General features: G+C 46.0%; 1 protein-coding gene across 3 annotated transcripts in view; it reads right to left on the bottom strand.

Moving 5' to 3' along the window:
• Window positions 1-21187, bottom strand: part of LOC144933666 (atlastin-1-like) — a 41292-nt gene extending 20105 nt beyond the window's left edge. For all 3 annotated transcript variants that reach the window (XM_078858719.1, XM_078858718.1, XM_078858720.1), the window contains exons 1-8: window positions 21059-21187; window positions 9694-9938; window positions 9102-9239; window positions 7533-7637; window positions 5179-5229; window positions 3389-3445; window positions 1923-2015; window positions 1511-1649 (exon numbers count right to left, since the gene is read on the bottom strand). In XM_078858719.1, the coding sequence (XP_078714845.1) occupies window positions 1511-1649; window positions 1923-2015; window positions 3389-3445; window positions 5179-5229; window positions 7533-7637; window positions 9102-9239; window positions 9694-9938; window positions 21059-21110 (880 nt within the window). In that variant the 5' untranslated portion in view covers window positions 21111-21187. The remainder of the gene's footprint in view (window positions 1-1510; window positions 1650-1922; window positions 2016-3388; window positions 3446-5178; window positions 5230-7532; window positions 7638-9101; window positions 9240-9693; window positions 9939-21058) is intronic.
• Window positions 21188-27752: the final 6565 nt, after the last annotated feature.

Raw genomic sequence — 27752 nt, 5'->3', positions numbered from 1 at the left:
ATTACAATTACTAATATCTCAGGAGTTTTATGCAAAAAAAACCCAACACATACAAAAAACAAAAAAATTAAGGCGGCGTTATTGACGGATGTGTTGAGTTTTTTTTCGTGTAAAACAAGGCTGTTGCCGATGCTCGAGAACAGACTGAAAGGATTTTTGTTTTTCAAGAACAAAGGGGGTAGAGAAAACTCACAAATAAAATACACACGCCATAAGTTTCAGATATCGGCTGCAGATCTCGCAACACGCATCGGCACTCGGCAATGGTCGGCACAGCCGGCAAGGGGAAGCCGTCACACACACGCACGCTGAGTCACACACGCTTAGCCACGCACGCTGAGCCACGCACGCTGAGCCACGCACCCGAAGCCACACACGCTGAGTCACACACGTTGCGTCGCTGAGCCACACACGCCACTCACTCACTTGGCAGTCAATGCTGGAGACACCCCGTTTTTTTTAACCATTTCCGCCCAAGGGATAATATCGACTACTACGTCAATAAACCACCTGTAATGTAACAAAACAAAGAAGAAATTAAAAGGAAGAAAAAAAACAACAACAAACAATGCTTACAAAACAATCGCAAAAAAGCCAACATCGATGACGTATGTGAATTTAGCGACGTTTCTATTCACATTCGAGCCATGGGTATGCACACTTCAATGAGCGCGCACGGCTTATTAATTCCGAAACGTTGGCTTATGCCGTGATCTCTCACATCCCCCGAGCCCTTCGCCACTAAACCCGTACCTGGTGCAACAGCGTGGGTCGCTTCCTGCAAGCAATGACCGCACAAAGCACCATGCTGAGATGAATGGGAAGCGTGAAGCAAACGCAAGGGCTGGTGGCAGGCCCTGCATCACAGAGGAGATGCCCTCAATCCAGTTGTGTCTTGGATCCTCAGAATTATTACGGTTGGGTCTGGCTGGGAATTGTTTTGCTCTATTATGTGGGTCACCGAGTCCATGCTGCGTGTCCCACCTACACCGACCTGGCAAGGACAGCGATGAACTGGCGAGTGGCCCCTCTTGAATGGAGGTTAAAAAAGACCCTCATGAATGATGGAACTTTTCACGGTCGTCTTCCCATAGCTAAAAAGTACCTTACCTGGGGTAAACAATATCTATGTGGTTTTTTTTATTTATACCTTGGGATTTGCAACATAAATTGTGCTGTAAGTTAAAAACTAAAGAAGATGTGGGATTACGCTACCACAGAGACTGCAACAAAAATGTTGTATTTGTAGCCGAACTGTGCATTGAGGAAAATATTTTAAGTAGATGGTCAAGCAGACCAAACGCACGGATGATCGTTATGACTGGCAGGCAGACTGGCAGGCAGGCTTGTAGGCAGTCCCACAGAGACAGGCACGGAGGCAGGCAGGCAGATGAGTAAACAGGCATATGGGCAGCAGACAGACAGGCAGACAGACTGGAACACAGACAAATGAACAGACAAGTGTGTGTGTGCCGTGTGCAGAATGCTGACTGGGCACCGCGTGGCTCACCGGCAAGACGCCCATCAAAGTGAGGGTTGGTGGCCACGTTGAGGCCGGGGTGGGGCATGAGGAAGCATCCCATGTGCGTGAAGCAGCTGTGGATGTGCTTCCTCACGCTCTGCAGCTCCTCGTGCTGCTTCTCCGAGATCTGTCATCGATACCGAGGATGGCGGCAGCAGAGGGCGGGGGGAGAGATTTGTTTACCTTTCCTACACCTCCGATTAGCACAGTTGGCTACGTACAGCGCGAAAGAAGTTCAACATACGCACATACGTACTTTGTATTCCTGTCGTGTTTTTTTATTGTTTGTTGTTGTTGTAACTTTCTGACCCAATGCTACTAGACATTTGCGAAAAAAACTTGATAGCTCATCGGATTCCTCCTCCAGTCTAAATAACAATTCTGATTCTGAACGAGTCACCTTGAGACGCTTCTCCAGGAGCTTGGTGCCGCCCACGCTTCCGTACTCGAACTCGTAGGGGAAGCTCCAGTCTCGCACCAGCAGCACCAGTGACTGTGCAGCAACGCGCCAGGTTGTTCAAGTTCAAGAAAAACGCAAAGCAAAAAAACACAACCAGCTGTAATCTTGCAGATTCATGCCTACGCCGTTTGCACCAGAGGTTTGTCAATGTCAATTTGAAGCTTGTTATAAAGGGAAAAAAATACTTGAAAGTTACGTTAAAGCATCTTGTCAGAGCACTCAAGCGATGACGCGCCTATGACATCATCAGGGTCATTATCAGCCAGGATCTGGATGAATTACTCCCCAAGCCATCGCCACACCTCTTAAATATAATGCCAATGTGATGACATAACTAAGAATGCAGTGTAAGCACTCATAAAACATAACCATGAAACATTTTTTGGTAAAGTTCAAAGTAAAAAAAGTTCGCCCAGCCACAAGTCAAGATGTAATGTTTCATTAATTATATTATTCTCACAATACATGTATTCAATCCCATGAGAATCTATTATCGCCAATCCATTGGCAATAGTATACCATTGGTTTATGGAGACCCTGCAGCTACGGCAGACTGCATGTGCGCTACAAGCACTGGAAATGATGACAGGCAATCCCCGGGTTACGGAAGACCCGACTTACGGAAATCCGACTTCACGGAAATGCTCCCATAAATCATTTTTTAAAAATCAATATGCGGATATATTTGCGTTAGTTCCGTAAGCGTAAATATTGCAGCGTGGTGATATTGTGGATGAATACCGCGGAGCGAGTCATAAAGGCAGGGGTGCAGAGGAAGCTGCATCCATGCCTTTATAATCTACGACTGCCCATGTTGACCCCGATGTAATGCCTGTCTCCTCTCCTTCCTCATCTAACAATTAAGCCCTTCGTCATTCACAACTATTTCTGGCAATAGGATTTTATCTTGATATTTTGGGGAAATTGTTCAGTTTCCAACAAATGGAAAATTTGTGTTTCGGATCCCTCTCGGGAACCTAACCCTTCCGTAACCTGGGAACAGCCTGTAATTGCTTTGCGAGTGGAATTATGACCTCAAATCCTGACAAACCACTGCATCGTGGAGGGGTTAAATCGTTGCCATTCAAATCATAAGCTTTTGAGCAACGTGTGATAGAATCCTTTTAGTTAACACATATGGCGATTCAAAACAACGCCGACATTGTGATGCCACTGCAACTTTTTTACAGCATCAGATTCATAAAATTACATGACTGCCTGCGCGTGTGCATACTTATACACAAAGGCATTTCTACACATATGTACATAACCATTCCATTTATTTCCTTTCTTGCAAATTAACATTTCCTGGGTCTCCCCTTGCAAGAGGTGTTTTATGTCAGCTGGCTTTCCATTAAAGTAATGAATTCCAAGACATAAGTCGTTAGTAGTGAAATGCAATTCACCTGAAAGGGCTTCAGAAAGATTTCCTCCATGGCAAGTTTTCCATATTCTGTGAAGAGCTAAAAAAAATAGATCAAACATTAAAGATGTAGTGAAAAAAAAACTGAATAATCACACAGTCAGCCAGCAAGCAAAACATTTTCTTTTGCTGAAACGGAAATATGGTTATTGTTGGCAGCTCCAACAATAACCATTTCACTATATTTGGGCGATATAATCGCCTCTCACCCATTGTCCCTTTACAGCCCAGTGGCCAGAAGGCTTCACACAATCAGTTCAAGGAGCTGCTGTCTGGCAGCAGCTCCTTGAACTGATTGTGCCGTGCGTGTTAATTGTGTTCAGCGGTTCCAATGACATCAGTGTGTACCCACAATTATCCATCCCAATAGAGTAAGGGGTTATGCCAAATAGAAGTGTGACGCACTCTGGGAAAGTCCAATTGTGGTAAATATAAATGGAACAGCATACTTAAGTCTTTCACTAAATTTAGATAATGCTAGACCGTTATTTTAGTGTAACGATGAATGTAAAATTAACAATCATCTGCTAGCAATGAATACATTTCTATGAATTAAAGTTTGCTTGCAAGTGATTAGCAAGAACCACGAGTGGAGCAAAACCACCCTTTGTGGTTACGTTAAGATTATGTTGGTATGTGTGGTCGTGTCAACTAAAACTGGTTAGCACTTAGTATGAAGACAAACTTTTTTATTCCAGGCCATATGAATTCCTATTTTAGCAACCTGCAGGCCAAAAGTGTTTTAACACGACGTTTAGTGATCATTAAAAGAAAAAATCACTAAACATAGCACTATATGAAAATTTCATTAGTGAGATTATTTGTGCGATATTTTATCTGGGAGGAAACCTGTACTAATAAAAAATTGAAAAAGGGAAATTGTAATATCAGGTAATTTTCAGACACGTGGGTAATTATGAACAGACGTGCTACACATGGGCTCACAATATGAGCTAAACCCCATGAACCTTCGTAAGTCAGATTCAATCATTGAATGTGGCCCTCCTAATAATACATTGCCGTGACATTAGAACAGCATGGGCCAAGCAAATGGAAATCTGCAAAACCTTGTCCACCCAACGTCCAATTTCCCCCCTGACATTTGCATTGAATAAGGTGAATTATGTCACTTTAGATTGCTCTGTTGTGAGCAAAGGGAGTGAGAAATCAGCCGAGCGCTGGGAGCACACAAACAAATTATCAGAAACTACTTAATTTTTTTCCCGCGAATCTAAGCACAATAGCAACACAAACGATTCACAACCAACTTGCTTTGTTTTCTTCTTTCTTTGTGAACGCAGACTCACTTTTAAAGGTGCCTATAGCTCTGGCTTGAGCACAAACAAACTCAAGCCTCCCTTCACATCTCCAAGCTTGCACCTTGTAGAAATAAGTGAATTGTTGTCATTGTTTTTTTGTGGCCTCTGTGTACTGCGGTAAGTTGAGTTCCATTAAGTACTGCAATCAATCACAGGTGCAACGCATATAAACCACACTCCATTGATTTACCAACGCGCCACAGAGACTCGTTAGAGCAATGTGAATGAGCTCCACGGCGGGGAGAGCTCTCCGTTGCATAACACAGATGAAACTGGATAGAGGGGGAAGCATTGCGAATGTGTGTGTGGCAGACCTGGGGTCAATTATAATTCTATCAGTATTGTTAGCTACAATTATAATTACGCGACGATCGCAATTCATTACCTATGACCCAAATATAAATTGTAATTGGCCCCAGGTGTGACATGTGTTGTGTGCGCCAGCATAAGTTACCTGCAGGTGTTGCAAGTCATCCTCCTGGATGTTCTGGGACAGGTTATAGACCTGTAGACAAATAGACACATCGTCATTACCCTGACCGGTGGTGTCATGTTACTCTCCAACGTAAACTTACAGTTTACCAATAGCTACAGGGCGAAGCTTCCATCCAATGGGAACCCAATGCAGGCAGCACAAAGATCCGTAGAAATGTGGAAGAGATTTTAAAATGCATTTCTTTACCAAAGAATTGTTTTCACTGTTGCCATATCCTTACTGCAGGTGTTGCACCATCATCTACCCGTTGTGAATATGACAGTGTTTTTGTGCAAGTTAACAGTTATCCATGCTGAGACCATCAACACGAGCAGTATTTCAGCATCAACGGCAGTAAAAGGCTTGAACCCAGGTCATCGCAAAACGCTGGATCTACGCTCTTGCACGGCTATCAGTCCCCTTACCCACGCAGCCACCTTGACTTCATAATCACCAGTCATGCATGCTCACCATTTACGGTTTAAGGAGGTGCAACAGCACTCGGACACATTTTCAAAATCGACAACAAATAAAAAAAGCCTTGTAAGCTCAAATTGTAGACGTTTTCCACCATTACCGCCACGCTTGGTAAAATAACCTAAAGGACTCCGGCTGTGCTGACATCAGTACAGTGAGAAACCCGCTGCAGGGAGGCGGTGTTACAACAGCTACCCGTGGGATTCTGCAGTCTCTTTGCTGCGATGATTAGCGTCACTGAAAGCTCCAGCAACACGAATAAAGGGCAAACATCGGAATAACACGGAGGGAAGTACAGCCTTTTATATCTAATCTGCCTATTAAAAGTTACTTTTAATCGGTCCTACGTATGAGAACGCACGGCGAAACAAAGAAAAACAACAAAGGCTGATATGCAAAAGCATTTTAAAGGCAGGGCATGTTTCGATTGTGCATCCCTGCGAAGACTGTGCTCAACAAAGTTTCAATCACAGCAGCAAATGCCCCGTATACTTAAGGTCAGACGGTGGAAGCCCGAGTCAAGAAGAGGTCGTGTCCACGTGCTCTACTCACTCGTGTTCAACACAAGCACGGCTTGTGTTGCGTGCATGTCAGGGCAAAACTGAGAGGGCATGTATGTTTTGGTGTCTATATACTTCCCGTTACAGCAACGGAGCACGTGCATATTTCTCATATACGCCCTGGAGGGCATTCATTGAGTAGTAACTGACAGCAAATGCCTGAAAACAGAACGCCCATGACTCCAGGCTCAAGCAGCACTGATTGTTGCTGAAGAACTTCTGCAAAGCGATGCTCCATCGCAAATCAAACGTTCCAAATAAATAGAATAGACTCAATTATCCACGTGCGGTTTATCCGATTAACAGATTTACTGCACACCTAAAATTTTGGCATAAATTAATAACTCATGGATTTTCCCTTAAACCCACATTAATAATCAAAAAACAGTTATACACTGTCATTCTTGGAAATGTTTATTACAAGTCACGTGCTTAAACCGAACAAATATGTTGCTCAGGTTAATCTGAAATCCACATAATCGCCACTACAGTACAGTAGTTGCATATCTTTACAACAGTGGGTGGAGTTTGATTGATGTTGATTGGCGTGGCTCTGCTATCATCCACTTAGTAGGCCGAGACTTCTGCGTAGGAGCAAGACAATGAGCACTCGCATCGATCAGTCGATTCTTTACTAAAAAATGTTGTTTTGTTAATTAACAAACTACATTGTCTTAACTTAAACTTAATGTATACCTATATGTGTTTTGTGGCAAAGAGATCCATGGAAAATTGATATTTTTTTTATTAACCCGGGATTTTCAATTATCCACGGTCGTCATCCTCGTCATGAGTACGGATAATCGAGAATCTACTGCAAGTTCATCATGTACGATCGAAGTTTGTGGGTGACGAAGGAGATGACGGTGAAGATGCTTCATAATTTATTTTGTGGCCAGTAGCATGGGTGCCAATTTTGACGTTCAAAAAAACAAAACGATTTGATTTTACAATTGTAAAAAAAAACGGGCATATATTGAGCAGGGAAAAAAGAATATAAACAAAAGATTTGGCATTAACATTAAACCCTGAAATCGTAGGGCCATAATCAAGGTTGAGAATATGTTTAATGCTATTTTGTTAAACTCACAGCCAGTTTTTAGTCCCATCATGCTCTGAAAGAAGAATTATAATTAGAAGCATGGAAGCATCAGAAAAAAACCGGAACACTCGGCACCCACAAATCACCAATGTGGGTCGACCAGACGCCACCGGTGGGCTGCTGAGTGGATGAACAAGGGGGCCGTGCGAGTGCGTGTCGGCGTGCGTGTCGGCGTGCCTGTAGGCGTGCGCTACCTGCACGGAGCTCGTCATGGTGCTGAGGGCGAAGACGGTGGCAGAGTCGCGGATGGTCGACTGGCTGTCGAATGTTCCCTGAGTGTCCATCAGTAGCACGGCCACCTGCAACGGCACAGCCAGGCGGGCGGGGGCAGGCAACCGAAGGCAATGATGGTGAATGCAGCGATGATAAACCGACACTACAGTCGCGCACAATGACAAGATGAATGCCAAAAACCCAAGGCAGCAAAACCAATAATAATAATATAACGATCGTACCAACAACTATTTATAAACAATATCAATGGAATTATGAAGCTGAATGAAAACAACGATAAAAGACACGGCGACCTTAGTAATGGTGATAATGACCCTGTGGGTAGGTGCAGAGACGTAAGTTTGTGGCGACACTAAACACGAGGTCACCGCACAGCCTGACAATCACGAGATAAGCACTGCACAGGATAGCTATCAAACCCACTGTCCATGCCTGCAGAAATTGTTCACCCATTATAACTTATGCTGATAATCATCCTTACAATTATCTCATTCATTATCTGAAACTGCCGTTCATTCTTTACGAGGCTCTAAGTAAAGAGGCCATTAGATTTATTGACGAGTAAGACTTGCCCTTTGTAGAAGGCGAGCGAAGTTCCTGAAACTGTGGGCAATAATCTGCTAGCCACGTGTGAACCGGCTGAGTGCTCACGCACGCTGACCACTATGCTACTTGGCCACGCAAGCACGCTGTGTACTCCAAACGGGTTTTCAAGAGACAATGACACGGGATAATAACATGTTTACACGCAAAATGGGAAATGATCGCTTGCATTAATAACATGCGTGGGAGCCTCACTGATCCTAATGTTTAACAGCTGCACAGGCATCAAGCCTTTCTTGGGAAACTGTAACATTGACAACTGATACCAGGATTAAGAACGTACATTTTTGCCCCGTTTGGCTTAGCAGGTGCACGGTGACCTATTTTCCAGACCCCCGTGTACATGCACAGTCCCACTCAAAGCAGGCTGTCAACAGTTCATACAAACGTTAAATCAACGCTCCAAGCACTCAACGATTTCAAAATACAATCCAATCATTGGCAACACCTCATTTCACCTCAATTTGGTCTTGTAAAAGAACCTTAGGCATTTGACTCTTAGAAAAAAATTAACCCCTTAAAATGCATCGCATTTGACACGGTACACCTGTCCCAACGTTGACCTTTTAATAATCACGAAGCAAAAGCTTAATGTGAAAACAGTTACATTACATGTAACGTAGCACAGTCTCTCCTCGTCTGTAGACTTTTTATTCATTGTGGCATTCAATCAAAAATTCACACACACGCCTGAGTTCAGGCCTACAATCTTACAAGACAGTACCCTGTGCGGCCTACTACATCGGTCGTGGATATCCTATGCCTCCCCATAAGATCAAGAGAACACAACAGTTTGCGGCCACGGATTGCTGACGAGCTTTACTGAAGTTGAAACCGATCCCACAGTGGGCACGCTTCAATACTGGCTGATACTGCCGGAAGAGGGAGTCCCACGGGTCCATGACGTGCGTTCGTGCCGGACGCACCTGGCTGCCGTCGGGCTTGTCGACGAGGAACACCTCGTTCCACACCTGGATGCCCGTCGTCTCGCGCTCGGAGCCCCCGCGCCAGCTGAACCCCGTGAGGGGCTCCGCCTCCCCGCCCAGCCAGCTCCCGCCCATGCTCTGCACGATGCCCGTCCAAGGTTAACCACAGCACAAATTAAAGGGAAGACGCAACCCATAAAACAAACAGCTCCTACCTTGTCGATGCACGCACCTGTGCCGTGACCCGAGCCGTCACACACACGAGGTTGATTCTTTGTGACGGTGAAAAAATGTTTTAAGTTACCATCAAGCACACCGCCATGCGGCGCTGGCGCTATAACGACATTGCCGCTATATTAAAATACACCGCCGTTGTACGAGAGTGACATCACGGTGAAGTCACTGGGGTGGCACAATGGAACGCTTGACCACGGGCCTCGACTGCAGCTTTAACGAAACGTTCGCTTTGACCTACCGATCCACACAAAATTGCCGACAACACAAAATGCGCAGATGCCGTTCCATATAGATGGATCTTGCTGCGGGTAAATCTCGTGGGGGACCGGGGGGCGGGGAGAGGCTGGAAACGCACCTGTCTGTACATGTAGCGCAGCAAGAAGTCGAGCAGGAAGGACTTGCCCTTTCGGAAGGCGCCGGCCACCGACACGACCACCACCTCTTTGTTGCGCACCTCAGGCCGCAGCAGGATGCGCTCGAGCGCCGCCTCGTCCAACTCGAAGGTGTGGTCGCCCTGCGCCACCACGACTTGCACGGGCCGCGCCTCCTGCACCACCTCCATGTCCGAGCCATCCGGCGTGCTGGGGCTCGACGCATCGTCTGCCAACGGGACGGAGAGCGGCAAGTGCGCGCGTGCATCAGGCAAAGGGTGGACGCGCGGACGTTTGTGGATTGACAAATGAGCAGATGGTCAGAGGTGTGCAGAGGCAGATCAGCAAAACAGGTGCTTGGACAGATGACCGGCATGTCTGTCTCCACCTCCCCAATGCTCACTAATTATACGCCGCCACTTCTCTCACGTAACATGTCCGTGCTGCGTCTGCATCTCTCGCACCGCACCCGTCTCCACCTCGCACGCCAAAACATCTCAGGCCTCTTGATCCGCACGTTCCCACGCTGTGCCTTTCTAAATTTCTCTCCATATAGATAGGCACTCAAGAATGATGTGGACACTATCACGCATCGTTGGTGAGCATCGGGGCCATGTGGAGATGCATGAACAAACAAAAGCAGACAGAAAGAACGTGGAGATATATGGAGTGAAAATAGCTGAACGTTACATGGTATGGAGATGTTTGGAGTGAGAGAAGCAGAGAGAGACCATGCATGGGAGACAAATGAAGCAAGCGAAGCGGAGACACTGTATCGAGTTATATGGAGAGAAAAGCAAACACGTGCACGAGTGAGATATGGAGTGAGAAGCTTTGAAGTGAGACGCGGTATCGGAGAGGCCATGTCCTTGAAGGGCAAACAGCAGAGTAGGAGAAACAAACAGCATTAAACACATACTGCTTATGGCAGGATCTGTGTTCCCTAGCCTGAAGATTTCCAGAATCTAATGGATTCGGTTTCCTGCAGAACGTACGATTGAGGCTTCACGGCTTCATGACAACGACACTACTTGGTTGCCACAGGTAGAACAGGTAGATAATATGCCTTCAGACTTTACTCACAAAGCAAGTTTATGTTTAAAGGCAGATCGTATTTTGTTTTGAAATCCAAGCCAGCTCACAGCGAGCACGGTTACTTTCCGAGAGGAATGCGCTCAAAATAAAAAACCAAGAGCCGTGGAGCACAACACTCGAGATTAACGAGCCATCAGCTGACCAAACCCCGTAGCTATCGTGGCAGCACACGCAAGCGCGCCACTCTGCGCCCTGCGTCAACACGAACAGCAGCAGCGTCCTGCCTGTATGTGGCATTTCTAGTTACTGTACATCAGCTGCAACACGCAAGTGTTCATTCATTATACGTGTCACGACCACTGGAATGCAGCAAAGTGTACTACAAAACCAAATTAACCAACACACAAAAAATGTCCAAGAACAACATTTCAACCTCTGAAACCATTCTAAGAGCTTCACATTTTCACAACAATTGCACTTGAAGCAACCACCCCATGCTGTGCAGGATGACTACATCAGCCTAACACGCCACTGGGATAAAGATCATACTTAGGCTTGCATCCACGAGTGATCATGTGGTGTGCAACCGAAAAACGTCACGCATTTGACCACAACCGGCCAGTCACTGCTCCCTTAAAGGCCCTTATGCCTTCAAGGGCCCCAGTTTCTTCACAGGGTCCCAGTGCCAACAATAAAATCTACAACGTGCCTCAGCAGCACTGCCAACAGGGACCCTCATTCTGACAACACTAGCAAGAGGACCTAAGTGTCCTCAACAATAGCCAAGGTCATGAACATGCATTGATCATTCAAACGAAGGTGTTACGCTCAGATGGCCATATGATGAAAAATAAAAGCACCATACACAAAGGTGCTGAGCCACATTCACATCTTAATGAAATCACTGGAAGATATCTTCATAGCAATTTTCCTCGTTGCTGGTGATAGGAGACGGAACATTTAAGCTTCACCACAATGACAAGAATCATCGCCAGACATATTAAGCTGAACAACTGTGTCATTGCCTTTTTAGGGTCATGCTAAGGCACAGTATTTATTGAATGTGCCTCATATTACCTCCCTATCGTGATGAATATCTGGAAGCGGAACCTTGTATGTTTACACCTAAATGTGTTTTGAACAAGCCTCTATTCTCAGAGCAAGATATATTGGTGCTAAATATTTTCACTCAACTCAATGGGGATACATTTATCTTCCATGCACAACAGGAGAAGTTCAAGGGCAGTTACACACAATGGCGGAGCCAGGATTTTCAGGTAGGGGGGGCAACCCCTCCAGCAATGAAAAATGATAGGAGTTGTTAGTAAGTAAGGACTTGTCCCTTGCTTTTTATTCGACGCGTGTGCGGCAATGGCGCAGTCATCGATCGAGGGTCGAATTCGAACCGCGTTGTGTGATCGGCATCGCGCTCGCTTAAGGTATGCCTTCAGGGAAGTCGTGTACTGTATACGCAACTGCGCACAATTCTGTAAGTCACTTATAACTGCTTTGCCGTTACTTATTGCCAATTATGGACTCAGACTATTGTCTTATCATCTCATAGAATCCCTGGCACATAATATGCTACACAGTGGCAGTGGAGGTCGCAAAATTACGATTTATTACTAATAAACCTCAATGATCCGATCAAAATTAGGGATTTCGATCGGATCATTGGGGGGGCACGTGCCACCCCACCCCCCACTGGCTCCGCCAGTGGTTACACAAATTAGACAACTCCAGTCAAAATGTCAAAATAAACCCAACAATGCATTTGGGTATCTACAGTTTTGAGAAAAAAATATTTATGAAGTTAATGGGTTTAACACGTACACAAAAATAAATGCACCTTCACCATCCCAACGTGAAGTCAGTCTCATTTCGTCGACACTGGTATTTTATGAACATATCTCCCTTATCAATACAGATGGGGAAAATATTTAGATATGAATTACAGTCATAATTGACTGACCTACTATGCCTATGTAAAAAGCCACTTCATCATGATTACTAATGATTACCCGCGCAGTTAAAATGTCCGAAAAATAAGTCTGACAACGCCGCACTGCCCGCAAGACGTGGAGCTGCTGTCACCAACCAGCAGCTGAAGCCACATGATTGTGAATGACAGGTGGCGGTAATGGGACCAAACCAAGAGTAAAAATTTGCTTAATTGCTTTAGATTTTCTTTATATGCTGTGCCACTGTTGACATGTCCTTTGCAGTCACTAGAGGCGCTACCATCCGTCACTGCAATAAGGTATTGATTCTTGAATCAAATCGTGATCCTGAATCATGGTGATTAATTAAATGGCAAGGGCAGCAATCATCACCAGCTGCAGGATAGGAGCAAAGAGTTCTAGTTAATGGGGGACAAGAGAATAAAAATGCTCAATTGTAGCAATAGTTTAATTTCTTAAAGATATCTGGGACATTATTACAAATGTTTCTTCAACACAATAGTTGGGGAAAAAATTATACAAATCATTTAAATTGTATTTGATGCATGTTATCATAAGTGTAATAAACATTTATTTAAATCAATGAACTATTACACCCTTAGGTAAATGCAAAGCAGCCAATGACTTCCGTCAGTTACGCACGCCGTCCTTGGAGAGCAGGTGATGTTCACGCCAAACAGCTCTCACCTGGCGCTAAATAAATTAGTCGACTGTAGCACAGGTGAACAATACTTGACCCGCCACCACGCTGCATACCTTGCGGAGCCTGTGGCCTTGCAGCAGAAACTCTTGCCAAATTAAAGCGCAACGGGAAGTGATTGTTGAGGATGCATTTTACATTCTGGACTGAATAACTGGTTTAGAGACAAATTATTTTGGACCAGTCATGATTCCAAATCAGTTGAAAATCGCATACCTTTGCCTCCAGATTGCAAGAGGGGTTTAGGCCAGGTTCCCAGAGTTGCAGAACAATTGGTGCATTGAGCCAATAGGATGTCAGTTATGCAGAAATTGCACAATGTAATTCGATGACTGTGTTTTATTTCAAAACTGATTCTTAAAGATGTATTTAAGATCCATTAAACACAAAACATTCGCAAAATTCCACTTATGGTCCAAATGTGCCGAGCTTCATGAAATCACAAGGTGAAAAAGACTACAAATACGATTTTCACAAACCACTGTAGCAGGCACACACACACACGCACAAACAAGCCCCGGTTACTTTGCCGTTTAGTGATAAGGAGTATCCTCTCACGCCACTGCCCCAATTCAAGAGACCTATTCAATCCTGGTTGCGTTTCAAATGGCCACGTGCACTCGCACATCACCCCTCACGTGCCCGAATATCATTCTCGCCTCCAATCATAAAAAGCTCGGAGTCCAGATCTGACCATCACATGGCTCCCCAACAAACAAGCATATGATTCACTTGCTATTGTCAGCTAAAGCTTAAAACTAACATCAAGCATAAATGAGATTCTGATCAACCTCGGATGTAAATTAGTACGTATACCCGTAACAGCTCTTTGCTAAATCTACTGCTGGATGAGGGCCTCCCCCATGCCATGTGAGTTGTGGGCACGATTTGACCATGCTGGTCAGTGCCCAATGGTACAGGTGAGGAGCATATCGACGTGGTAGGTGCAAAGGACAGTAATTCATGTTTCTGCACTGCAATATGCTGCCCATAACTTAGCATGTTAAAATATACAGAAATACACAAATATTTTAAAAGCTTTAAAAATAAACCTCTTCATGTGACAGCACAAAGATATGCATCGTCAAGTTTAGGTTTTATTTAGATATTCATGACATCTGTCATATTTTTTGAGCCAGCGATGTAAAACAATTGGGGGAAGAAACGGGGGCCAATTTGTCACCAGGCCAAGCGCCGCAGCACCGTAATCACCAGCAGCACAGTGAATGGGGGGATGATGCATGGCATGGCACATCCAAAAGTGTAGAGGCAAGATGTATCTGTGCTCAGTCACCTATTCCTCGATCGTCACCCCAGGGACACAAAGGGGATAGTCAAACATAACATTTGAAACATCAACGTTTTATTCGGTAATGGTGACTGCTGCACTACCTATGTTGTGAGATCAAATATGGATGTTTCTAACACCAGTGTTTTTAACTTTTAATTTTCTCCGGTCATTAGTGGAAGGCGGCTTACAAATAAATTATTATATTGATCTTCTGCTGTCCTCGCTGATTTTGTCAGAGTATAGCCAGTTAGTTTGCGTAAATAACCAAAGTAGTTCACTCTGATATTCAACACCTACTTACAATGTATTTATTTCCATAGATACACTGGGAAGCATTAATATTTTTATTTTCACTACAGCTCAGCAAAATACTTCCCCAACTCCACATTTATAAAATAGGGAAATGCTTTACATGCGATGCAATTGCAGTAGCTAGAGCCGAAAGAGCAACCCGAAACGTCTCTCCTATAAGCAGTGATATGTTTTTCACTTGAATGTGCACCCCGCACTCTCCTAAAGACTAACTTCTTGTTGGAATAATGAATTCTGCCAGACTACGGTGCATGGGTAGTTAAACCATGAGGAAGTTTTTGGAGAGAATTGTTTTAACAAGCATGGACACGTGGTTCTTGCCAGTATTGTGCAGCGACGCAAATGTGTTCTTCGTTTTTGTTCATTAAAGAGCATTATTTGACGGTATGTGGTTAACTCCTCTGCAGCTCCGATAGGATAACAAATAAAATATGCGCTTGTGAACGTTTATGCTTAAAGGGAAAAAAAACAAATATAACACGTGATAAAGGGTGATTATGATGGTAATGATGATAATACGTGTTTATTTACATGCACAATTTGGCTGGGTAGTCGCTGTGCTCAGAAAGCATGAATGGCAATTGAGATTAAATTCTGTATGGCAGTAAATATCGCCGATAATCCATACTGGGCTGATAACACAAGTAACACTTTGTGGGAAGTTAAAAGTAGTCTAGAATGGAGAGACTTTACCCCACTAGGGCATTGCATTAATTCCACTACTGGCTCAGGACCACGGACAGAGATGAGCACCCACCCACTGCACATTTTAGCAGAGGCCACTTTCTTTCTGACTTCATTTGTTTTGGAAACAAGAAAATGATTTGTTTTGGAAACAAGTCAAGCACTGCCCCACACGTAAAATCTTGACTTAAAGCTTTCGTGACTGCAGGAATTCATATTATTGGGTCTTTAGGTAAAGTCACGTAGATAGGTTGAAAAAAAATAATCAAAAATCACAGAAAACTACGACGTTTCGATCGCAAGCGGTCTTCTTCAGGAAAAGAGGGGTTAGCATCAAGGGAAACTGTTTATAAGTAGTTTTCTTGGTATTTTTTATTATTATTTTCTTTGAACCTATCTACTTGACTTTACCGAAAAACCCAAGAATATGCCCCACACTTGTTTGCGCTGGGAGACGCTTCTTTTTACATAAGAATAGAGACTGATGACAACCGACATAACTTATACATTTAAATAGGAAATGACAAGTTTACCCTGTACACAGTATATACCACGCTCCACTGGAATAGACTGTTACTAAATATGTGTTGCAGCAACGGTTGACCAGTCAAAATCTTGCAATAGAATTCTGTAATTTTAACCAGAGATAACGTCTTTAGGAATGACATATTCAAAGTATGCACAGCTTAAAACATCTTATATTTCTTTATTGTGATGGGACTGAATTGTGAATTTCTTAGCACAGAAAGATGAGCTTCGAACTAAGCTTAAAGAATCAGAGTGAATGTTTATTCGTCTGTTTACTGCAGCTTGTGGGTTCGGTCGAAGAAGAAGGGAGCTGTCCATATTGCACATTAAAGAGCCACTCACCAACAAGCACTGACTACACTTCTTAAGGCAGACAGACTAAAGGATATACGACTCACCTCGACTGATATGGCATCATAACATAAACAAGCAACGATCTCGTTGAGCAGCCATAACTTCAACAGTTAAGCACTGCTGTTTTTACACCATAACATGATCACATGAAGTGTTTGCTCCCTTTGAAGGCCACAGTCTACTCTTCCACATTGGCCAAAAAAGGAAATATAGGTCCCCTCCTTGAAGACAGACATTTAACTTATGGCTGTTTTCACTGCTGAGCAAAGTTCTCATGTTCGATGGTGACAGTCCATCACAGTGGGAAATTTGCGAGCTCAGATCCCAGGCAGGGGTCAATATAAAATAAAATAGATCACGACGTTTCGGGCACAACACAAGCGTCCGTCATCAGGCGGGAGTGCATGACGGACGCTTGTGTTGCGCCCGAAACGTCGTGATCTATTTTATTTTATACCTACGTGACTTTACCGAAAGAACCACAGAGTATGGATTCCTGCAGTCACGAAAGCTTCAAATCAATAATATATTCCGTCCTTTGTCAATCCACTTGAATAATGCCATTTTAATTATCCGGACGCATATTAAGCATATTTGAGCAGCTAACAGAAAATTAGCAGCTGTATTTAATAAGCCAATGAGGGATAATACTACACTACCACAAGATCTGCAGGACATGGCAGACATTGGCTACATTTATCCATCAATTTAAAATTATTCATACAGCAATATTTCCATTTCTTTCTCACCATTATTTTCAATAATAATATACTGGCATCATGTTAAGTGGTGAATGCATCTGCATTCAGAGCTCTCTGATGGTCCAGAGTACCACCTGACAGTGGATAACGACCACGGAAGACGACGTCACAGAACTGCTTCATTAGTCGCTCCAATAGCCTCTTATACACGCTAGGCGGTGTACCTAGTTACATGCTCTGCCAAGACATTCACTGCACAATAATTTACTCAAATGTGTAATCCTCAACGTGGGAATATATAGAGCCTTAAGTGACAAACAAAATGCAATGATAGGGCTTTGGTGACTGGACATTGACAATAAACATATGCAACTTAATACTGTACTTCCAATTGGCAGTTTTGACCAATTGAGTTAAACCACTTTGGCAATCCACTGCTGGATGAAGGCCTCTGCACCCCATGTGGGGGGGAGGGTGTTCATCTCTCTAGGGCAGACGTCACACGATGGTAAAACTTCATGTAAATCACCAAGCGGGTGAGGGAACTGAACTGTTGACCGCTTGGCAATTGGCTCACTACTGAGTCAATTGTGGTCTCATGTTTATCTCATTTCATAAATCTAAAACATGCCACACCTAACACTCAACTAGGGTGAACGGAGAAACATAACACTAACATTCTGAGTGCTATTGAAATTCAATTCGGAAATTAATGTTACGTCACAAACATTAGCTTAGACAAGTGAAAAAAATCACCGCGTATGAAAATCATTGTTCAAGACATCTCAAATGTCATCAAAGAACAGACGCCCCCCGTTGTTGTGTACTGGCAGCTACCCAGTAAGAGGAAACATTGCACCATTGTAAGTTCATTCATTTACTAAAATCAGGCTGGAGCACTGTAGAAACATCTTTGGTGTATGCGGTTTCACTGAACACTCCTCATTATAAAATTAAAACCAGTCCCGGCATGTCTAATTGTATCTCCATATACCCCTCGGACGAAAAGTATTTTACAAAGAGATCCACGTAACGTACAGTAACCACGCCAAGGACTAATTTCTCCAATTACACCATTACGCCCGGAAATGATTGTTGTGATGTTGTTGTTGTTCACTGCATCAGAAGCAATTAATCTATTAAAGTGGTACCTACAATGTACGTAACCAGTTACCGTACAAATTACATTTAAACTCGATCAGCAGTGCTGCCGGCAAACGCGGACCGTGTAAAAGAAGGCCGAAGCGCAGGATTTTAAGTGGCCATGTCCAGAGGTGATGATGATTGTCCCCCTTCCTTCTCGTTTGCCCGCAAGCCACAGCATTCTAAGCAGCAGCAACACGACGGGACACACACACATGGGCAGCCAACTCGCCTCTGCTATTGCAGCAGCTTGCTTCGTTTATCAAAAGAATGTTGTTACCAACGGAGTCCGCCAAGCGCGGGCAATCGGCGATTGCCTTACAAGTCACAACGTCGCTCGCTCGTGCCGGCCGCATACCACGCACGCCACTATATAAGGCCAGTCTTTGAATTATTATGTGATTTTTTTTATTAAAGCTGCCCCCCCCTCTCTCTCTCTCCCATGTTAGGTATTAAACAAGCCACGTTGCATCTTGAAATGCTCCTCTTTTACCTAATATGAGTGGTAGATGCGTGGGGCATTGACCTCGACGACGTAATCCCGAAGACGTGGATCTACAGGATGGGTGGTGGTGGTGGTGGCGGCGTTAAAAGGCAAAGCTCCCGTAGAGTACGGACTCTCTGCATGTGCTTATTGAAGCATTTGGTTAATTCCGTTCCTCTGCCAGGTGCAGGACGCCGCAGGTATATACACGCGGGATAATTCATTAAAGCACAGTACATCTAACAGCACTTTATGACTGGTGCTAAGCATGTTAGTACACTCACTGCATGTCACTTGACCATGGTTAAATCATCTACATTTTTCACTAAACAATACGGCTTTGACAACCGACATTCCACAAAGTACAGTAAGCATTATGTACATGCAAAAAGAGATCAGAGTGTGGTTTTCGCCAAGCAACAATGGTCCTACTGTCGGTACACTTGCCTTGACTGTCAATCTCTCAAATATACCCTTAGCCATGTAGACAATTTTTAGCGCGGGGCTCATTATAGAAGAGAGACTTGCTCTCTGAACGTGTATACATGAATAGGAGCATTCTGTAATTAATGAGGCTGAAATCAGGGAGACAATACACGTCTGCGTGTGTGTCAATGGCGATCAGGCAAATGAGAACCGAATCGACCGGAGTTTACAGTTACTGTACAACAATAAACACCGTGCAGTGCCCGAGTCTGGGGACCTCCACCCCAGGGCCCCCCACCTCCACCCCAGGGTCCCCCACCTCCACCCCAGGGTCCCCCACCTCCACCCCAGGGTCCCCCACCTCCACCCCAGGGTCACCCACCTCCACCCCAGGGGCCCCCACCTCCACCCCAGGGTCCCCCACCTCCACCCCAGGGCCCCCTACCTCCACCTCAGGGCCCCCCACCTCCACCCCAGGGCCCCCCACCTCCACCCCAGGGCCCCCCACCTCCACCCCAGGGCCCCCCACCTCCACCCCAGGGCTCCCCACCTCCACCCCAGGGCCCCCCACCTCCACCCCAGCGCGCCCCCCACCTCCACCCCAGGGCCCCCCACCTCCACTCCAGCGCGCCCCCCACCTCCACCCCAGGGTCCCCCACCTCCACCCCAGGGCCCCCCACCTCCACCCCAGGGCCCCCCACCTCCACCCCAGGGCCCCCCACCTCCACCCCAGGGCCCCCCACCTCCACCCCAGGGCCCCCCACCTCCACCCCAGGGCCCCCCACCTCCACCCCAGGGTCACCCACCTCCACCCCAGGGGCCCCCACCTCCACCCCAGGGTCCCCCACCTCCACCCCAGGGCCCCCTACCTCCACCTCAGGGCCCCCCACCTCCACCCCAGGGCCCCCCACCTCCACCCCAGGGCCCCCCACCTCCACCCCAGGGCTCCCCACCTCCACCCCAGGGCCCCCCACCTCCACCCCAGCGCGCCCCCCACCTCCACCCCAGGGCCCCCCACCTCCACTCCAGCGCGCCCCCCACCTCCACCCCAGGGTCCCCCACCTCCACCCCAGGGTCCCCCACCTCCACCCCAGGGTCACCCCACCTCCACCCCAGGGTCCCCCACCTCCACCCCAGGGTCACCCCACCTCCACCCCAGGGTCACACCACCTCCACCCCAGGGTCCCCCACCTCCACCCCAGGGTCCCCAACCTCCACCCCAGGGCCCCCCACCTCCACCCCAAGGCCCCCCACCTCCACCCCAGGATCACACCACCTCCACCCCAGGGTACCCCACCTCCACCCCAGGGCCCCCCCCACCTCCACCCCAGGGCCCCCCCCACCTCCACCCCAGGGCCCCCCACCTCCACCCCAGGGTCCCAGCCCTCACGTCCAACCCAGGATCCCCACCTCCACCTCAGGGCCTTACCTCAACCCCAGGGCCTCTACATCCATCCCAGGGCCTCCACCTCAGGATGCCCAGCTCCACCCCAGGGCCTCGACCTCCACCCTAGGGCCTCCACCTCCACCCCAGCGCGCCCAGCTCCACCCTAGGCCCCCCACCACCTCCACGAAAGACCGAGGGCCGGCACCGCACGCTCCCCCCCTCGCCCCCGCAGCGCGGGCCGACAAGCCCAGCAGCAACACCCAAATCCGTCCGCGAGCGCCCGAGCGAGGGGAGGGCGGCGGTGCGAGGGAGCGAGCGCGGGCGGCTCCGCGCGCGTCCTTACCCGAGCTCTCGGACGCGTGTTTACGGTGCCTCACGCTCGGCGCCTCCGCCATCGCGCCGCTGTTCCTCCTCCTGCTGCTGCTCGTCCGACAGTGCGCGTGACGCCACCGCGTCGTGCGCGATGACGCCAACGCGTCGTGCGCGATGACGTCGCGCGGCCCGACGCGATTGCGTCATCTCGCGCGAGCGTGGCCGCGGGTCCGGCACGTTGGGTGACGTCACCGCGCGCCGTTGCTTTTTGGCGGGAGTTTTGGAAAATAACAAATTGCGGGAGGCGTTCGGCTTCGTGCTCCTGTTACGTCCGTACGGTCACACTTGACGTGGTCACACTTGACGTGGTTTTACGAACACCACAAGACCCATTAAACAATGACTGACGAAACTTTAGTCGCGCTTTAGCAATAACCATGCCTACATCTATAGCTTTTTGGTCAGATTGCCAAGGAAATGTAGATTTACACAACGCTGCTCTAAACACTTCTACACTGGTTCGTCTGAATTAAAGGAATTACCGTTTGACTCTGAATCATCAACGTGCCTTAGTTTGACTCATTATCAATCAATTAAGGTGCCTTTGAATATATATAATAAGATTACTTAAGGTACCTAAGGCAATGATACTCAAACAGTACCTGAGTCTGCCTGACCACAGGGCATTTAACTAAATCCTAAGACAACTAAAGATCCTTCATCATAACCCTAAGGAAACATCAAAAAGGTGCCTTTGAATATTAAACCATAATAATCGTAACGGTACATTAATGCTGGCCATGTCATGTGTGCAATTACATGATTTTGTGTGAAAATGCGTAAATATTTAATAGGGCGATGCATTCTGAATACTGTAACTTCAAATGAAAGTTAAAACCCAAAATAACTTAGCCAACTACAACTTAGCAAATTACCTACGTGACTTTACCGAAAAAACCTAAGAGTATGAATCTTTGCAGTCACGAAAGCTTCAAATCTAGAATTACTGTGGATGAATTTGACAAAATGTCACGCCTCAGTGCAAACTGGAAACATTTGGAAGCAGCTGACATCATCATAATGTCAAACCCAGATCAGAAGGAACACAACTCAGATTAGCTTGTGAGAATGTAAATACTTTACTTACCAGCGTGAGATAAATCTATCTATATAGAGATAGATCTATCTCTATATAGATAGATATATCTCTATATAGAGTTAGATCTATCTATATATATATCTCTATATAGAGTTAGATCTATGGTTCCTCACCTCTCAGGACCCCGTGGGCCACTGCCACCCGTCAACATTTGCCCACCACCTTGCCATCCCGTACTTGACCATGTACAATTGTCTTTCTATTGTTCGATTACATTTCTTGGGGTCACCATTGTCTGTTGTGTAACCATTTCGCCATCGACAATGTGCATGCACATATTGGGTGTTTTCCTGTGGCCAAAACAAACAGCGCAGTAAAACTAAATGTTGGTTTCATACCACTGTGACCACACCCAAGACAAAAATGGCTTAAGAATTCATGTCAAGTGAATTCATCTCTGCTACAATATATGATAAGTGCAAAATTCGCGTGCAGCTCATTGTAATGTGATTCTGCAATGCTGGGATGGGCTTGTAAATGCTTCTAATAGGCAATGACTTCTGTTGTTTTTCAGCAGATGTATCACTTATACAGCAATGTGTTAATTAATTATGCCAATCAGCTACAGTCATTTCATCTGCATCTTGTAAATTACAATGATTCTTAAATATGAACCCGAAAGTCAAATTGTACAAAAAGCAAGCCACACCAACATAGCAATTTAAGGTGTATGGGTTGGTGTGTGTACAGGAGTGCACATCAAGAATGTAACTCGCTGAGTGATATGTAGTTTATTTTGAGTTGAGCCCTGAAGCATGAAGCTATCATGCAAGCCCTGTGAAAGTAAATTGTGCTTACTGAGTAATAGTACAGGATGTACTTTCCATCCTCTGATGAAAGAGAACCAGTATTATGCTGCAGTTTGCATGTCAATGCCATAACAGAGTAAACACCTTCCATTTAACAAACACACAAGCACAATTCTGAAGCTCATTTAAGATAATTATTTGTAATGTTTTAAGTACTGTAATTATAGTACAGTAGTTGGCACGTATTGTGACCGATACATCTCATACACATGGACAATCGTGTTCTGGGGCTAATAGCGGCACAGTGATTAGTGCACTGCTACATTAACCCGTTTATCTGGGCTTGATTCCCATCCATGGCTAACATAGCATCAGTGGTAAGTGATAATTGTAATAATGTTTTAGTTTTATAAAGCGTCATTAATGCATATTAAAAGTGGTAGAAATTGTAACAGTTTTTTCACAAGCATGCACGGGAAAGGCGTCAACATTTCCCAAGCTCTGTGGTCCTATATTGTCATGTCTGATCATGTCCTGGGCAGCCCTTTTACGAACCCGCACTGTCTAACGTGAAATATGGTCAACCTCCAATACTTAAAACAACATGAGGAGGCCTTCATCCATAATTGGTTTGACAAAAGGCTGCATGTTATTTATGTTTAATCATGCCTCAGTGACAGAAGTAAATTAGAATGATGCTCTAGAAGGGTGAGAGGCTAAATATTGTTATATTGGCACAAATATAGTTAAGCTTAATTATATAGGGAGGCTTTCTTTCACGACCAATATTATGATTCATAATTGGTTTATTTGGATTAGGTCATCGTGTAAAAATGTGCGTCGTAAACCATCTTCCACTCGACACAGCCAATTCATAAAATTGCCACGTGAATAAAAAATGCCACATTTGTCACTGCTTCAGCGGACCGGTGCCGTGAGCCTCAACAGACGACTCACATTTTTACGCGATGACTTAACCCAAAATAAACCAATTATGAATCATATTGGAGCCTTAGAACTTTTAAAAAATCTGATACCCAAAATATTCAAATGTGGGCCCCCAAAAATTGCAGTGCTGCCCAGAAGTTGATCAGCTTCAATCAACCTCGAGTAACGTTGTACGTACAATCTTACCATTTCAAAAGAAGAATATGTGTCGAATGAATGCAAATTAAAAAGGCATATGGAACTCATGAATACACCACTTCACATATATTGGAGTAATGTCGCATACAGTGGTGATGGTGAGGACACACACACTTCTCAAGTTAAAATAAGGGTCCTATGAGAGTGCCCAGCAGGGGGCATTATATTGCCAAATGACAGCGAAACCAGTGCGAAGCTAATGAGAATTAACAACGATTAATGCTCGTTGGCGGACTCAAGAAATCCGATGTCTCAAGACTTTTTCATGAAAATCATGCATTGGGATGTTTGGCCAGTTCCACGTACGTGTGTTTTGTCATCTGGGAGAACGCAGGGAAAACCCAGGCATCTAAGTGGGTAAAGCTTAAAGATCTGCACAGAAAAACTGTGTCTGAGAAGGCAATGGTGGTCTGCCATACATATCCCGACAATCTTGGAGCCCAAGCCAACCTGGTATTCCCAGGTAGTCTCTCATCCAAGTATGAACCAAACTCAACTCTTTCTTCTGAGTTCTAATGATGTCAGCCACTTTCACGGTGATTTGGTTACAGACGAGTGATACCACTGATGTATTCTCATTGCGCAATCATCTCATCAGCTCATTCGAAGGCGGTGTCCTCTTGCCCCGGGGAGCTCACGACGTCATCTCGTGTATCTCATTCCATGGACCTATTTCCAGGATTTTGTCATCTCGGAGATGAATGATGTCTCCTGGGTTCGAGGCGACGTCTTCACGCGTGGGGGGTGAAGTCGTCTCACACCAAGGTGACGATGCGGGGTGGAGAGGGGCGACTGAGGCTGGGCCCAGCCGTCGGCTTGCTTTCCAAGCGTTTGCGTCGACGCTCGGCTGCAACGAGAAACAAGCGACTCCTTGACACAACGACACTCATTCTTTCCACTTTGAATGGGACGGCAATCGTGTTATTATGCCAGGGCTAAGAGCTAATTCAGTTAACTCTGACACATTCCAGTCCCACTGCTCATTGTATTCACAAGACGGCTCACCCGAGTTCGAAACTAAGAAGCCAATTGTCAAAGTCATGAGCTGCTTTGAGAGACGAGGCCACAACCTCTGCCGTGCGACTCAGGCTCCAGTCACCTGCCAGGACCACCATGGCCACCCCCCAGGTGACACTCCAGAGCCAGCCCACAAGCAGGAAGGTGACGGTCAGCAGCTGCGAGACGCCCACCCACAGATTGAGGCAGGCGAGGGACGCGGCGTCGCTGCCACCGCCGCAGAGGCTGATGGCTGAGAGCACGGTGCCTGCACCACCCAGCACGACACGGGGACATTGTGGTTAGACAAGCGTGCGTTGTGTAAGTCACCTTGTTTTGTACACTGCGGGTTTACCCCTGACAGTATCAGTGAAACGCCGACGTCATTCATTTACTGACGATGCAAAATGTGTACGTGTACTGAACACTAGTGATTTAATAATACATCAATTAATATTGATTCTAGTGCTGGTATAAAATCACGTGTAGGAATCTATTATTTACAATGTGTACAAATTACATCGAGGCTTACTGGAGGAGATAAAGCTGCACGAATGAGAAAACATTGGAAAAAATACAAACAAAACGAAAAGCCATTGATCCTTGAATCGAATTACGACTGATTCATGACAATTAATCAAATTGTTGCAATGCCTATTTAATATATTTTACGGAAACATCCAATTACCTGCTGTTTAAGACAATATATTAATTCGTACGCATTTTCAATTGCATCGGTTTCATCAGCAAAATGTTACAACTCTCAAGGAGCCATGGGGCACCGCAGTGGCGAGATGTCAACTCCTTCGCCTGGTATGCAGGAGGTCGTGGGTTCCATATCGCCTGGCGCCTGAATATTTGGAGTTTAAATGTTCTCCCCGTGGTCGTGCGGATCTTTATCTGGGTGCTCCAGTTTTTCCCTCCATATTTAGAAACATGCGTTTCGAGTATTTGGCTGCTATACATTTTCACATGATAAGCCACTTTATTGGGCGAATAATAATTTGTGGCCAGATCGCTTTTGAAAAAAAGAGCAATATAGCTCAGTGGGCCTTACCTGGTAAAATAAAAAAAATTCTTCAAACGACCCAACAGATTAAAATCGGAGGGTGCGATATCTGCAATGTAACAGCAGTCTTACTGAACTGAGCGAAATCATCTGGTATTCTCTGGATCCTGCGTGGCCTGGTTGTGGTGAGATATTCGCAAGGAACACGAGGGCTTCAGCCATCTTATAAATGTTCACGACATCACCGTGAATATGTGAAGCAGTTCAATGTAAATTTAGCGAGTAAAAAAAACATTGGAGAAATTACTTTTTGAGGATTCCTTCTGCCATTCAGGTTCCTAAAAAACATTGAACATGGACCACTCTCTGGCAATGGGAATCGTATTACCACGAAATTGACGACTGTGTCGTCCATGTCATCTCTAAACTTTACCACCTCGCTAAAATAACAATATACAGGGAGTCCAACATTGCACAGGGCTAAACCCATGTTCATGTTTACATCTAGCTTAATTCACTGAAATGTGAATAGACAACTGACAAATTCCTGCATGACTTCAAGTTGTATAAAAGTCTGCAGGTGTAATACAGCCGTGCCGTCACGTCCCACGCCCTGTGCACGCCGTGTACGCGAAGTTGACGGAGATGCAAATACCCGATCCTGGGAGGATAATGTTCAGCAGCAGGCACAGAATCGCGAGCGGCACGCTCATGGCAGGGATGGCTGCCTTCATTCCACCAGCACCGCCACCGCCGCCGCCGATGAGAAGGACTCCGGGTTGTGGGTTACCAGCTGGCGTGGCGGTCGCAGGGTCCTGTGCGGCAGCAGCGGTGGGACCCCGACCCACCGGGCCGGACGCCGGTCGCTCAGCCAGCAGCACCAAAGCGGGTGGCAGCAGCAACAGCGAGGTGGTGCGGTGCGGTGGAGCACCGTGAGCCGGAGCCTGGCCAGGGGGTCTCAGCGATGCGGGCGACAGCAGCACGGTGGGCTGCGGCTGAACGTCAACCCTCCTGGGTCCATCTTGTGAGCCAGGTACTCTCTCCAAGCCAACATCCATTCTCGAGCACCACGAGGTCTACACTTTATAGATCCGAAGGAGTGCCGTCCACGGGCATCGGTGAAGGCCACAAAGTACAACACTGTTCATTAATACAGGTTGAGTGAGATTTGTTATACTGTATGAAATGTTTAAGGAGCAGCCTTGCCCTGGAAAAATGTAAGGTGGGTTTAAACATTGAAGGGAATGTAATCTGTCAAAGTACAGGCGCGCTCAATTAAGCACTACCCCCCACCCCACGCACGGAGTTCCACATTGGTGGTCTTCACAAACACGTGGCTGGAAAAATGGGAGGGTAGGAGAATGGAAGCGGGGCCCGAGTTAAAACCAACAGAGCACAGCGCTTTTTGTGGCAGTGTGCAGCTTTGTGAGACGCTCAAGCGAGATGGAATGAAGACCTGGTTTCCAAGCGACGCCGGCTGGAGGTCAGCAAAGGGGAGTCACTTTCCACCAGAGGATTCGATTGACTTTCACGTTTATCAGTTTGTTAAACCGCTCCAGATGCAACGGAGGTGCTCTGTCATTGCTGACATGTACTTAAATATTGGGAGATTTTAAGTAGAGTTGAGGATCTCAGCCTGGTCACAAATGACTGCTCAAACATTAAG

Source organism: Lampetra fluviatilis, chromosome 7 (genome assembly GCF_964198595.1).
Source record: "Lampetra fluviatilis chromosome 7, kcLamFluv1.1, whole genome shotgun sequence".
Taxonomy (NCBI): Eukaryota; Metazoa; Chordata; class Hyperoartia; order Petromyzontiformes; family Petromyzontidae; genus Lampetra; species Lampetra fluviatilis.
This window is presented reverse-complemented; position numbering and strand designations above follow the sequence as displayed.